At 72.9% G+C, this 11,920-nt stretch overlaps 3 protein-coding genes across 3 annotated transcripts; 1 reads left to right on the plus strand and 2 right to left on the minus strand.

Annotated features, from left to right (window-relative positions):
* Positions 1–472: 472 nt before the first annotated feature.
* EMIHUDRAFT_107142 (hypothetical protein) lies at positions 473–2,222 on the plus strand (the record flags this gene model as incomplete). The annotated part of the gene is made up of 1 exon (XM_005758102.1): positions 473–2,222. A coding segment is annotated over one exon (1,750 nt), but the record flags the coding sequence as incomplete, so codon positions are not given.
* A 776-nt stretch (positions 2,223–2,998) lies between these two features.
* EMIHUDRAFT_219768 (hypothetical protein) lies at positions 2,999–7,321 on the minus strand (the record flags this gene model as incomplete). Its single annotated transcript, XM_005758103.1, has 8 exons — positions 2,999–3,275; positions 3,396–3,907; positions 4,025–4,315; positions 4,424–4,987; positions 5,206–5,283; positions 5,342–6,211; positions 6,446–6,505; positions 6,713–7,321. 8 exons carry the CDS (start codon positions 7,319–7,321, stop codon positions 2,999–3,001), a joined length of 3,261 nt encoding a protein of 1,086 aa, XP_005758160.1.
* Positions 7,322–7,503: 182 nt separating this feature from the next.
* On the minus strand, positions 7,504–10,209 carry EMIHUDRAFT_453595 (hypothetical protein; the record flags this gene model as incomplete). The annotated part of the gene is made up of 6 exons (XM_005758104.1): positions 7,504–7,720; positions 7,804–7,871; positions 7,955–8,083; positions 8,163–8,545; positions 9,654–9,861; positions 10,072–10,209. 6 exons carry the CDS (start codon positions 10,207–10,209, stop codon positions 7,504–7,506), a joined length of 1,143 nt encoding a protein of 380 aa, XP_005758161.1.
* Positions 10,210–11,920: the final 1,711 nt, after the last annotated feature.

An 11,920-nucleotide genomic window follows, 5' to 3' on the forward strand; every position in this document is an offset into this window, starting at 1 on the left:
CCCTAACCCTAACCCTAACCCTAACCCTAACCCTAACCCTAACCCTAACCCTAACCCTAACCCTAACCCTAACCCTAACCCTAACCCTAACCCTAACCCTAACCCTAACCCTAACCCTAACCCTAACCCTAACCCTAACCCTAACCCTAACCCTAACCCGTAACCCGTAACCCTAACCCTAACCCTAACCCTAACCCTAACCCTAACCCTAACCCTAACCCTAACCCTAGCCCTAGCCCTAACCCTAACCCTAACCCTAACCCTAACCCGGAACCCTAACCCTGACCCTAACCCTAACCCTAACCCTAACCCTAACCCTAACCCTAACCCTAACCCTAACCCTAACCCTAACCCTAACCCTAACCCTAACCCTAAACCCTAACCCTAACCCTAACCCTAACCCTAACCCTAACCCTAACCCTAACCCTAACCCTAACCCTAACCCTAACCCTAACCCTAACCCTAACCCAAGGCTGGCCAAGGCTGGTTACTCTCTGGCCAAGGCTGGCCACTCTCTGGCCAAGGCTGGCCAAGCTCTGGCCAAGGCTGGCCAAGGCTGGCCAAGCTCTGGCCAGAGAGCAGCGGCGCAAGTTGGCGTCGATGGCGGCGTCGCCGCAAAGCGTGATCGAGATCGCTTTGGCGGAGGCGCGAGCGACGCGGTGCACGACGAGGGGGCGGGCCTCGTCTCGGTGGGCGGCGGCGGGCCGCCTGGCATGTCTCGGCTCGGCGCCGAGGCACAGAGCCGCTGCGAGGCAGCGGCGGCAACGCGCGGCGACGAAAGCACCATCGCCGGGCAGTCTCGGGGTGGCGTGGAGGGCCACTCGAGCTCTGCCGGCGGGGCGGTCGCCACGCACAGGCACGCGACGCGAGGAGGCGTCGCCGAGGGCGTCGACGAGGCGCTCGACGAGGCGCGGCCGCGGGCCGGGTCCTCTCGGAGCCGCGGAGGCGCCGCTGCAGGCGGCGGCGGCCAGAGCGAGGTCAGCAGGCAGAGCGGCTGTGGCGGTGAGGGCCATGCGGGCTCTGCTGCCGGCTCGCTCGCCTCTCTCGAGGACGCGACGGCCGGGACAGCCGTCGCTGCAGCCGGCGGCACCGCGCCGCCTGACGAGCCGCGTCCGTGGACAGCGGCGAGCACCCGCTGCTGGGCGAGAGCAGCGGCTCAAGTCGGCGTCGATGGCGCCGTCGCCGCAAAGCGTGATCGAGATCGCTTTGGCGGAGGCGCGAGCGACGCGGTGCACGACGAGGGGGCGGGCCTCGTCTCGGTGGGCTGCGGCGGGCCGCCTGGCATGTCTCGGCTCGGCGCCGAGGCACAGAGCCGCTGCGAGGCAGCGGCGGCAACGCGCGGCGGCGGAGGCACCATCGCCGGGCAGTTTCGGGGTGGCGTGGAGGGCCACTCGAGCTCTGCAGGCGGTGCGGTCGCCACGCACGGGCACGCGACGCGAGGAGGCGTCGCCGAGGGCGTCGACGAGGCGCTCGACGAGGCGCGGCCGCGGGCCGGGTCCTCTCGGAGCCGCGGAGGCGCCGCTGCAGGCGGCGGCGGCGAGAGCGAGGTCAGCAGGCAGAGCGGCTGTAGCGGTGAGGGCCATGCGGGCTCTGCTGCCGGCTCGCTCGCCTCTCTCGAGGACGCGACGGCCGGGACAGCCGTCGCTGCAGCCGGCGGCACCGCGCCGCCTGACGAGCCGCGTCCGTGGACAGCGGCGAGCACCCGCTGCTGGGCGAGAGCAGCGGCTCAAGTCGGCGTCGATGGCGCCGTCGCCGCAAAGCGTGATCGAGATCGCTTTGGCGGAGGCGCGAGCGACGCGGTGCACGACGAGGGGGCGGGCCTCGTCTCGGTGGGCTGCGGCGGGCCGCCTGGCATGTCTCGGCTCGGCGCCGAGGCACAGAGCCGCTGCGAGGCAGCGGCGGCAACGCGCGGCGACGAAAGCACCATCGCCGGGCAGTCTCGGGGTGGCGTGGAGGGCCACTCGAGCTCTGCCGGCGGTGCGGTCGCCACGCACGGGCACGCGACGCGAGGAGGCGTCGCCGAGGGCGTCGCCGAGGCGCTAGGCGAGGCGCGGCCGCGGGCCGGGTCCTCTCGGAGCCGCGGAGGCGCCGCTGCAGGCGGCGGCGGCGAGAGCGAAGTCAGCAGGCAGAGCGGCTGTGGCGGTGAGGGCCAAAGCGACGACCGCCGAGCTTTAGGTCGCCGACATCCAGCCGGAGCTGCGAGTCCACACGGAGGCGTCTAGGGCGAATTCACTGGGACAGTGATTTCGCAGAGACTACCTCATTTGCTGCTCCCCCCATGAAGGGGGGTTTGTGTGGGAAGCCAAGGGAGGTTAATGGCTTCCCACATTTGTGATGGGTCGAAATCGGCCCGCCGCATTGATGGTCGAATCGGTGTAACGAATCGAGAGAGAGAGACGCGAGGGCCCAAGAGGCCCGTGGGCTCGCCTGCAGAGCGTCTCTCTCTTGCCATTCTGCTTGTCTGTTTTGTGGCCTCTTCTCTCGTCTGTCGGTGTTTTGTCCCACCCTGAGCATTGTGCTCTTCCCGCCCTGGGTTGTGCTGATTAGGCATCAAAAGTGGTTCACAGTGGAGGCGGTCGCCGTCCTATCTGTCAGTGGCTGCACTAGACGCCCACAGAGGCGCGCGGCGCGGGCAGATGACTAGGGGAGAAAAAGCGGAGAACCTAGCTCGCTGGGAGATGTGCGCAACCTAAAGACGGGAATAGGGGAGAAGTGTCAGTGTGAGGGGAGGGCGTAGGCTGGCGTTTTTGCCTTTGAAAACTGAACAGTTTTTTTTCTGCTCTGGCCCTGCCTCGGCCTCTGCTCTGGCCCTGCCTCGGCCTCGGCCTCTGCACCCTGCCTCGGCCTCTGCCCTGCCTCGGCCTATCTGCCCTGCCTCGGCCTCTGCCCTGCCTCGGCCTCTGCCCTGCCTCGGCCTCTGCCCTGCCCTCTGCCCGCCTCGCCTCTCACAAACGCGGCACGGCCCGTTTTGGCTGTATTTACCTTACCTTACCTTACCTTACACCGCCTCGACAAACTCCGGTGCCGCCGCCGCTGCGACTCGAGCGGTGCAGACGTGGCCCTTCTTTGGCAAGCCACACGCCCTGCAGCGCACCGCTCGCCGCTGCCGCCCGACGCCGGCCGCCGCAGCGCGCGCCTCTGACTGCCTCTGCTGCCCCCGATCAGACTCGCTCGCGGCGCCCGCTGCCCCGGCGGCCTGAGCCCGCAGCGCCAAGTCAAGCAGAGACGCGTCCGAGTCCGAGTCCGATGCGGCAGCGTCGCACTCCGCGCCGTCGCTGCTCTCGCCCTCGGAGGAGACGACGCACTTCGAAAACAGCGCGGACGTGCGCCGCCGCCGCCGCGGCTCGTCGGCCGCCGCGCTGCCCGCCGATGCGTCACGCTTCCGCGCCGCTGACAGCTGCGTGGGCGTGAGGGGCGGGCTGGACGGCGGCGTCTCGCGCTCTTGGAAGGCGGCTTGGCGGCGGCGCCTCGCCTCCGCCGCTGAGTTGCGGTTCGTCTTGAGCTGGTGGCAGGCGACGCAGAGCGGCTGGAAGTTGGCGAGTCCCGCCTCGCCGCCGCCGTGCCGCACCTCCCTGATGTGGTCCGCCTCCCAGAGATGCCCCTCGGTTGGCTCGCAGATGGCGCGGGTCCACTTTCCGGCCCACTGCTCGAGGTGCGGCACGCGCTGGCGCAGCAGCTGCTGCCGCTCGTCGACGGGGAGGGCCTTGAGCGCGGACGCTAGCCGCAGCAGGTCGACGCCGCAGCCCTGGCAAAAGAGCGAGCCGACAGCGGCCACGTACGCCTTGCGCAGCTTGTGGCGCACTGCGGAAGGGTTCCGCCGCAGCACCCACGCCTGGAAGCACTCGCCCTCGCCGCACGTCAGGTCGGCCACCCGCTCGTACCGCACCCCCCACACGCGGCAGGAGTGCTCCGGCGCCCCGTCGGCGCTATGCCCGCCCTCGCCCTCGCCCTCGCCCTCGTCCCCGTCCGCCCGGCTCAGCCGCTTTGCGCGCTCCGCCATCAGCAGCGGCGCGAAGCAGTTGACGCAAAGCAGCTGCGCTCCCTCGCCGCCGTCCGGGAAGAGCGCCGGCTGCCAGTGGTGCTCGAGCTGGGCGGAGCGGCCGGAGATCAGCCCCTCCTCGACAGCCGCGCGTATCCACAGCGCTCCACGTGGAGCCCTTGCCTGCTCGAGGGCGCTGGGCGCGCGGCTGGGCGCGCAGCGCAACGTCGACGCCTCCCGCCGCCCGTCGAGCGACACGGCGGCGGCCTCCGCCTCCTTGGCCAAGCGCCGGAGTCCCGACCGAGCGGACGGCACGCCGTGCAAGCGAGGCCACGCCTGCGCCGGCAGCTCCGCCCACGCCTCGAAGAATCGCGCCGCGAGGCGGGCGCGAGCCGGCGCGGCGGCGTAAGCCTTTGCGCAGTCGAGCAGCGAGAGCAGGTCGACCGCACTGAAGCTCTCACCAGTCGGCCGCGCAGAGGTCCGGCTGGAGTAGGCGTGCACGCGCCGCGTGTGGCGGCTCACGGCGAAGAAGGCCGTGGCGGAGGCGGCATCGTCTGCGTCGCCCGCGTCCGCCGCGCTGTCGCCGCCTCCCGCCCCCGCGGGGTGCGCCTGCCGCTGCACCTGGCCGCTCACGACGCTCGCGATCGTCTCCTCAGTCTTGCGCAGCGTCGCCCACTGGCGCTCGTCGAACCTCTCGCACTCGCGAAGCAGCGCGGCGCTCGGCTGCGCGGCGGCCTCCCGCTCCCACTCCGCGAGGAGGTAGACGACGGTGACGGGCTCGCTCTGGCCCGAGCGGTGCAGCCGCGCCTCCGCCTGCCCCTTCCACCCCTGGTCCTGCGGCAGCTCGCAGAAGAAGGCCTGGTCGGCCACGGTCTGGAACCCGTTCACCCCCGCGCCACACGCCGTCGTCGAGACCAGCGCCACCAGTACGCGCCGCTCCGAGCGGAACCGGTCGATGAGCGCGTTCTTGGCGGGGCCGTCGGAGGTGCCGTCGAGCCGGACGCACGCCTGAGAGCAAAGATCGGTCCGTCGATGCGAGAGTGGGAGGCTCAAACGCCGTCGGGCGGCCTGGCGCGCGCCTCCGCGTCGCCGAGCGCCTCCCCGGCGGTGGCCTGCAGCTGGTCCATCACGCGAATATGGTGCGCGAACAGGAGCAGCTTCCGCGGCGGCGGATCGCCGCGCCGCGCCGCCTCGTCGGCGGCGGCGCGCAGCGCCTCAAGCCTGACCCGGAGCCAGGAACCAGACTCGTGCAGAGCGATCGCCTTGAGCAAGCCCGCGCGGTGCGCCGAGGTTCGGACGCCCGCCTGAGAGACGGGGTCCGCCGCGGCGTCGGGCGGCGCCTAATCCACGCCCTTGGTTCACCATAAGTGGCGGCGGCGAGGACGCCGGACGAGAAGGCGCCGGCGCCTGAGCGGCGTCGGGCGGCTCCTGGCGCTCGGCGAGCTGCCGATGCAGCGCGTCGGCGTGCCTCCTTCGGACTCCGACCCGCACGACCAGCTCGTTCCTGGGCGGCAGCTCCGCCGCCACCTGCGCCTTTGTCCTGCGCAGCATCGCAAAGGCGTGCAGCACCCGCTCCAGTTGGGAGGGGTAGCGGCAGACGTGGCCACCCGAGGCGGAGGAGAAGAAGGAGTGGCGAAAGTCGCCCTTCGAGGCGCCGAGCAGCCCCGGCCGCACGAGGCTCAGAAGGTGGTACATGTCGGCGAGCCGCGAGGTGCAGGGCGTGCCCGTGAGCAGCAGCCGGAAGGGGATGTTGGAGAGGAGCTCGAGCAAGCAGGCCGTCTCGTCCGAGTCCGTCTCCGCCGCGCGCAGCTTGGTGTGCGCCTCGTCGACGACAACGGACGCCCACTGCCGCCGGCTCAGCGCGCCGAACTGGTGGTTGCGCGACGCCATCTTGAAGCTCGTGATGAGCAGCTTCGGCAGAGGCCGCACTTCGCCCAGCGCGTCCGAGGCGTCGTACATCACATGCAGGTCCTCTGGCCCGAGCGCGCTGCCGAGCCACACCTCGGCCTCCTCGGCCCAGCCCCGCCGTGTCACTGCTGGAGCGATGATGAGGCACGGCCACGCCTCGCGCGCTGCGACGCAGGCGAGCGCCTGCACGCTCTTGCCGAGCCCCATCTCGTCGCCGAGGATGCAGCTGCCCTGCCGCAGCACGCGCCGCACGCCCGCCCTCTGGTAGCCGCGCAGCCGGAACCACAGCCCGAGCCGCTCGAGCCGAGCCACGCCCTCGCAGCTCTCCGGGACGGCGGCATCGGTGTCACCGCCGCCGCTACCACCACCACCGCCGCCACCGCCCTCGACACCTCCGCCTCCACGGCCGCCGCCGCCGGCCGCTGCGTCGAGCAGCGCCGCCCGCTGCTCTGCAAAGTGCGCCTCGCACAGGCCACGCAGCCGCATTCCCTCGCCCGCCCCTCCCGCCGCGGCGCGGGCGTCGGCGTCGCGCTTGAGCGCCTCGAGCGTGGCCACCACCCGAGGGTACTCGCAGAGAGGGAAGCGCGCCGCGAGGCACTTCTTCTCCGCCTCCTCCGCCTGGCGAAGCAGCGGAGGAGGCGCGCTCCCACCGCCGCCGCCGCCGCCGCCGCCGCCGCCGCCGCCGCCGCCGCCGCCGCTCCCACCGCCGCCGCCGCTCCCACCGCCGCCGCCGCCGCCGCCGCCGCCGCCCGCGCCCCAGCCGAGGGTGAGGTGGCGCAGCTCGCCACCGCCGGGCAGGGGCGCGAGGAGCGCGCCTCGCAGCACCGCCGAGTGGCGCAGCTCTGCGCGCAGCTCGAGCACGTCCGCTGGGTCGCCGCAGCAGCGCAGGGCCGTCGCCTCGAGCGAGAGGCGCGGGATCGTCGCGTCGCGCATCGCGTCCCACGCGGCGAGGAGGGGCATGCCTTCGAAGCGGCTGCACCGCTCGGCGACCTGCGAAGGCGCGCGGCCGCATGTCACAAACACGACCGTCGGCCCGTTCCGCGGCCGCAGCTCCTCGATCAGCAGCAGCCGCGAGCCGCACTGCGAGCACGAGAGCGCGGCGTCGCCACCACGGCGCAGGAACTCGTTGAGCTGAGCGCGCATGACCGCCGGCGGCGGCCCGTGCCACGCCTCCCGCCGCCGCGCCTGCTTGGAGCCGCCGCGCTCCTGGCCGCACGACGCGGCGACCCGCTTGACCTCGGCGACGGTGATGCGCCCGAGACGAGCCAGCCGGGTTGCGACCTCTGCCTTGGGCTTGCCGCTCAGGCCGCGCATGCGGTAGCCGCTCGCCAGGCCATCGAGCACGCGCCGTCGCTCCGCCGCCAGCTGAGCCTCGCTGGCGAGGACGGAGCCGGCCGCTGCGGCGGCGGGTGGTGGCTGGCCGGTCGGCGCCATTCCGGCGACTGCGCGGCTCGCAGCGAGGAGCGCGTGCGAGGAGCAGCGAGGAGCAGCGAGGAGCGAGGCCGACGCGTGCGAGGAGCGAGAAAGAATCTGTCCCGTGCCCAGTGTTGTGCGAGCGAGAAAGAAACCAGCGAGGCCGCAGGTGGGGACCCTGTCTCCTTCTTGCTCTTTTTCATTTATTTATTTATTGTGCGTGAACGGAGGATGACGCTTCCCTGGGACCCCGTGTTGCAGACTCGCTCTGTGAGGGCGGCGAGGGACCCGCCGCGGCAGAAGAGCCGCTCGAGCAGCTCGCGGAGCGGGCGGACGACGCGCCCGCCGAGCACCTCGTTCGGCGCCGCCGAGAGGAGCTCCGCCGCCCGGCGCGAGGCCGGCGGCGAGAGGGAGGCGAGCCTAGGAAGTGAGTGTCTAGGAAGTGTCTAGGAAGTGTCTAGGAAGTGTCTAGGAAGTGTCTAGGCGGCGAGAGGGAGGCGAACCGGCCCGCGAGAGTCAGCGCGTTCGCCTCCTCGCTCGAGTGGGAGAGGAGCGGGTTCTGGAGCAGCGCCTGTGCAACATGTCTCGGACATGTCGCGCGCGTGTCCTGGACATGGCCGGAGCGCGGTTCCGGAGGAGCGCCAGCAGCGCGACCGTCTGCGCGCCCTGCGCCGCCTCGATCTCGCCGCCGAGGTGCGAGAGCAGGCGAGGGATGGAGGCGCGCAGGGCCGCAACCACGGGCGGCGCAGCCTCGTACGTGCGCATCAGCGTCACGTACGTCGCCTCGAGCGCCGCGGGGTCGACCCGTCCGCCGCGCCGAAGCACGCGCCAGCAGCGCCGGCGACGCGAAGACAGCGCCCACCCGCTCGGCGAGCTCGCCCCACCGGCGGCCGTCTGCGAGGGAGAGGGCAGACCCGGCGGAGAGGGCGGGAGGCTGCGGCGGCCCAAGCTCGCCCGCCGCCCGCCCGACGAGGACAGCGCTACCGTAGCCGCCCGCAGCGACGCAGCGAGGCGCGACGCCGAGCGGCAGAGGCAGCCGCTCCGCGTGCGGCCGCTCCTCCGCGGCTCCGGCCCCGAGCTGGCCGTAGTCGCCGACGCCCCACGAGTAGACAGTGGCGTCGCCTCCGCCGCAGAGCGCGAGGCCGTGCGAGCGGCCGGCCGCCACGGCGGTGCAGCTGGCCGGCAGCTCGAGAAGCTGCGGCGTGGCGGTGCCAGACGGAGCGGCGCCCGCGGCCGAGCTGAGCGCTGCGGAGAGAGCGCGCCTCCGCGGCGAGGGGGGCTCGCCTCCGCCCTCGCCCCTCGCGCCGCCGCCGCCGCCGCCTCGCGGCCAGACGCCCTTGCCCCAGCAGTAGACGCTCCCGTCCTCGAGCAGCGCCATCGCCCAGTCGGAGCCGGACGCGGCGGCCACAGCGCGGCGGCCGCGCAGCGCAGGCACCGCGCGGGGCGTGGGCAGGCCGCGCGCCTCCGAGCCGGCCAGGAGCGGGAGGCCGAGCGCGCCTGCGGGACGCGTCGTGGGCGTGAGCTAGGAGCGGGAGGCCGAACGGTGCGCGTCGTGGGCGTGTCGTGGGAGTGTCGTGGGCGTGTCGTGGGCGTGCCGTGGGCGTGTCGTGGGCGTGTCGTGGGTGTGTCGTGGGCGTGCCCGTGGGCGTGTCGTGGGCGTGAGCTAGGAGCGGGAGGCCGAACGCACCGTGACGGCGCGATCCCCACGCTCGCGCGCCCCTCCGCCGCCGCCCCCTCGCCACCACCGCCGGCCGCGCGTCGAGGCGAGGAGGGCGTCGGTGAAGGCGCCATCCGTCGCGCCGCAGCGGGACAGGTCCGACGCGAGCGCCGGGACAGGTCCGACGCGAGCGCCGAGATCGAGGCGGCCGAGAGCAGCGGCGAGGCGACCTGCCGTGCGGCGCGGCTAGCGCCCGACACTTCCCGGAAAGCCTCCATCACGGCCGCCGCCGCTGGGGCGCCGCGCTCGGGCGCGCGGAGCAGCGCGAGCGTCGGCGGCGAGAGCACCGCCTCGCGCGCGGGCGCGGAGGCGGACGCCCTGCGCAATCCTCGCAGGACGACGTCCGGCGAGGATGCCCGCCTCAGCGTCGGAAGCGCTCCACGGCAGCGGCGGCGGCGCGGCGGCGGCGGCGGCGGCGGAATCGTCCGAGGCGGCGGCCGAGGCGGCGGGCAGCGGGTGCGAGGCGGCGGGACCGGATGAGGAGCTGGCGGCGGCGGTGCGGGGGACTTCCACCTTGTACCAGAGGTGCCAGACGGGCGGGCCGCTGCTGCGCGGCTTGCGGAAGCAGGGCGGGGCGATGCGAGTGTAGGTTGCGCGCTCGGCCGCGTCCATCTCGAGGTACTCGGCCTCGCACACGTCGTAGTTCTCGCCCGTCGTAGTTCTCGCCGTCCAGCTTGTACCGGTCGCCGAGGATGGGCGACATGCCCGTCCGGTCGCACGTCACGCCGGGGTGGTAGCCGAGCTCGCGCGGCGTCAGCTGCGCCCGCAGCGGCGACGTCTCGCGCAGCCGCTGCAGGCAATGTAGCAGCGTCGCCCCCCCGCCGAACGCCTCCACCGGCGCCCCCTCGGGCGGCGCCGTCCCGTCGGGCAGCCCGAGCGAGAAGCGCACGCAGAGCCGCATCGGCGCCATGCCGGCAACCGCGCCAACCTCCGCCCGCGCGCCCTCCGCCGCCGCCTCCTCGCCGCCGGCGCCGGCCGCCGCGTTGTCGTCGTCCGTCTCCATCGCCTCGGGCGCTGAGCCGGCCGCGGCCGCCGCGCCGCCGTCCATCGGCACGTGGCCGACCTGGCCCGCGCGGCCGACGTGGAAAGCGGAGAGGGTGCGGCGCAAGTTGGCGGGCGCCGACTCGCGACCGCCGAGCTCCGGGTCGGCGCGCCGCTCCTCGCGCGACGAGAGGGACTGCTCGAACGTCATGGAGATGGTGGTACCCCGGCACCGCCGCCTCAAATGATCCGTCGTCAAACACGAGAGAGAGGCCCCCTCCGGCGGCCCGGCGACGGTAGCGGGCAGCCACTGCGCGCCACCGCTGCCGCCCTCGCCGCCCCCCGCCGCGCCGCCGGCGCCGCCACCGGCGCCGCCCCCGCCACCGCCGAAGGCGACCAGCCCCTGCACGCGGGAGACGCTCGAACTGCGCGCCGCCGCGCTCTCAGCCGCGGTCGCGTCAGCCGTAGTCGTCGTTGACGGAGCGCGTCATCGGCGCGCAGCCGGGCTCCGCCTGCCGCAGCGCGCGCCGCACCTCGGGCAGCACTTCGGAGAGGAAGAAGTCGACGGGCAGCCCCTCGGGGCACGAGATGGTGACCGAGTGGATGCGCGCGTCCGAGTCGGCCACCGCGCCGCGCGAGCCGCCCGCCGCCGCGCGCGAGCGCGCCTCGGCGAGCCGCTCCATGGAGACGCAGCCGACGATGCGGTACTCGCGGCTCGCCATCACGACCTCGCAAGCCGCCGGCCGCGAGCCGGCGGCGCCGCCCGCCGGCGGGTCGTACTCGAGCGTGTGGAGAGGGAGCCGGAGCGGCGTCCCCACCCGCAGCCCAGTGACAGTCGCCCGCCGGAAGGGGAGGCCGCCGCCGCCGCCACCCGCCCCGCCGGCGGCGGCGGTCGCCGCCGCGTCGCCGCGCGGGAGGGGCCGCTCCTCGATGACGCAGCCGACGAGCCGCTCGCAGAACGCGTCGTAGGTGGTGTCGTCAGAACGCGTCGGCGGCCGGCGGTGCGCAGGAGCAGCGCCTGCAGCTCTGCGACGCGCACCAGAGGGTCGATCGAGTACTGCGGCGGCGGCGCTGCCGCGAGGCGGGGTGCAGCGGGTGCAGCACCACGTGCAGCGACTCGCCAAGAGGCTGCCTGAGGGGCTCTCACGAAGCCGCGACCCTCGGCGAAGCGAGGCGTCGGCGCAGACACGAATGGTTCCCCACCTCGGGTTTTTTATTTGCAGCGGGCATTCCTACCCTAACCCTAAACCTAACCCTAACCTCTACCCGAACTCCAGCCTAACTCCAGCCTACCTAACTCAGGCAGGGATGGGAGAAAGAACAATGGTGGTGTTGAGAAACACCGGGGGATTTTTTTGGGTTTTCCAGAGAGAGAGACTCTCTCTCTCTTTTCTAGTCGATGAGGAAGGCCGAGGAGATGGGCGAGCCCGTGTCGAGGTTGATGTACTGGTCCGGGCCAGTGGTGAAGGTCTCGACCATTTGGGCGGGTGGGGTGAAGGAGAAGAAGTCCCAGCCCGCCTGGTTCAGCGTCTTGGTGTAGTAGTTCTTGAGCGCCTCCTCGTTGCGGTGCACGGGGTGGACGGGGCAGAGGTCGGAGTACTTGGCGATGAGCGCGAGGAGGTCCCGGATGAAGGCGCTCTGCGTGGCGTACTTGTTTGCGCGCAGCCACTGGAACTTGACGACGGCCTCGAGCAAGAAGGCCTTGGCGTCAGCGCTGTAGTGGATGCGCGACCTCTTGGGCGGGGGCTCCATGCCCGTGCCGGCGGGCGGCGCCGGCGGGCGGCGCCGGCGTGGGCGCCGGCGCGGGCGCGGGCGCGGGCCGCGCGCGGGCGCGGGCGCGCGCGCGGGCGCGCGTGCGCGCGCGGGCGCGCGCGCGGGCGCGCGCGCGGGCGCGCGCGCGGGTGCGAGCGCGCGCCGCGGGC

This window comes from Emiliania huxleyi (genome assembly GCF_000372725.1).
Source record: "Emiliania huxleyi CCMP1516 unplaced genomic scaffold EMIHUscaffold_88, whole genome shotgun sequence".
Classification (NCBI taxonomy): domain Eukaryota; phylum Haptophyta; order Isochrysidales; family Noelaerhabdaceae; genus Emiliania; species Emiliania huxleyi.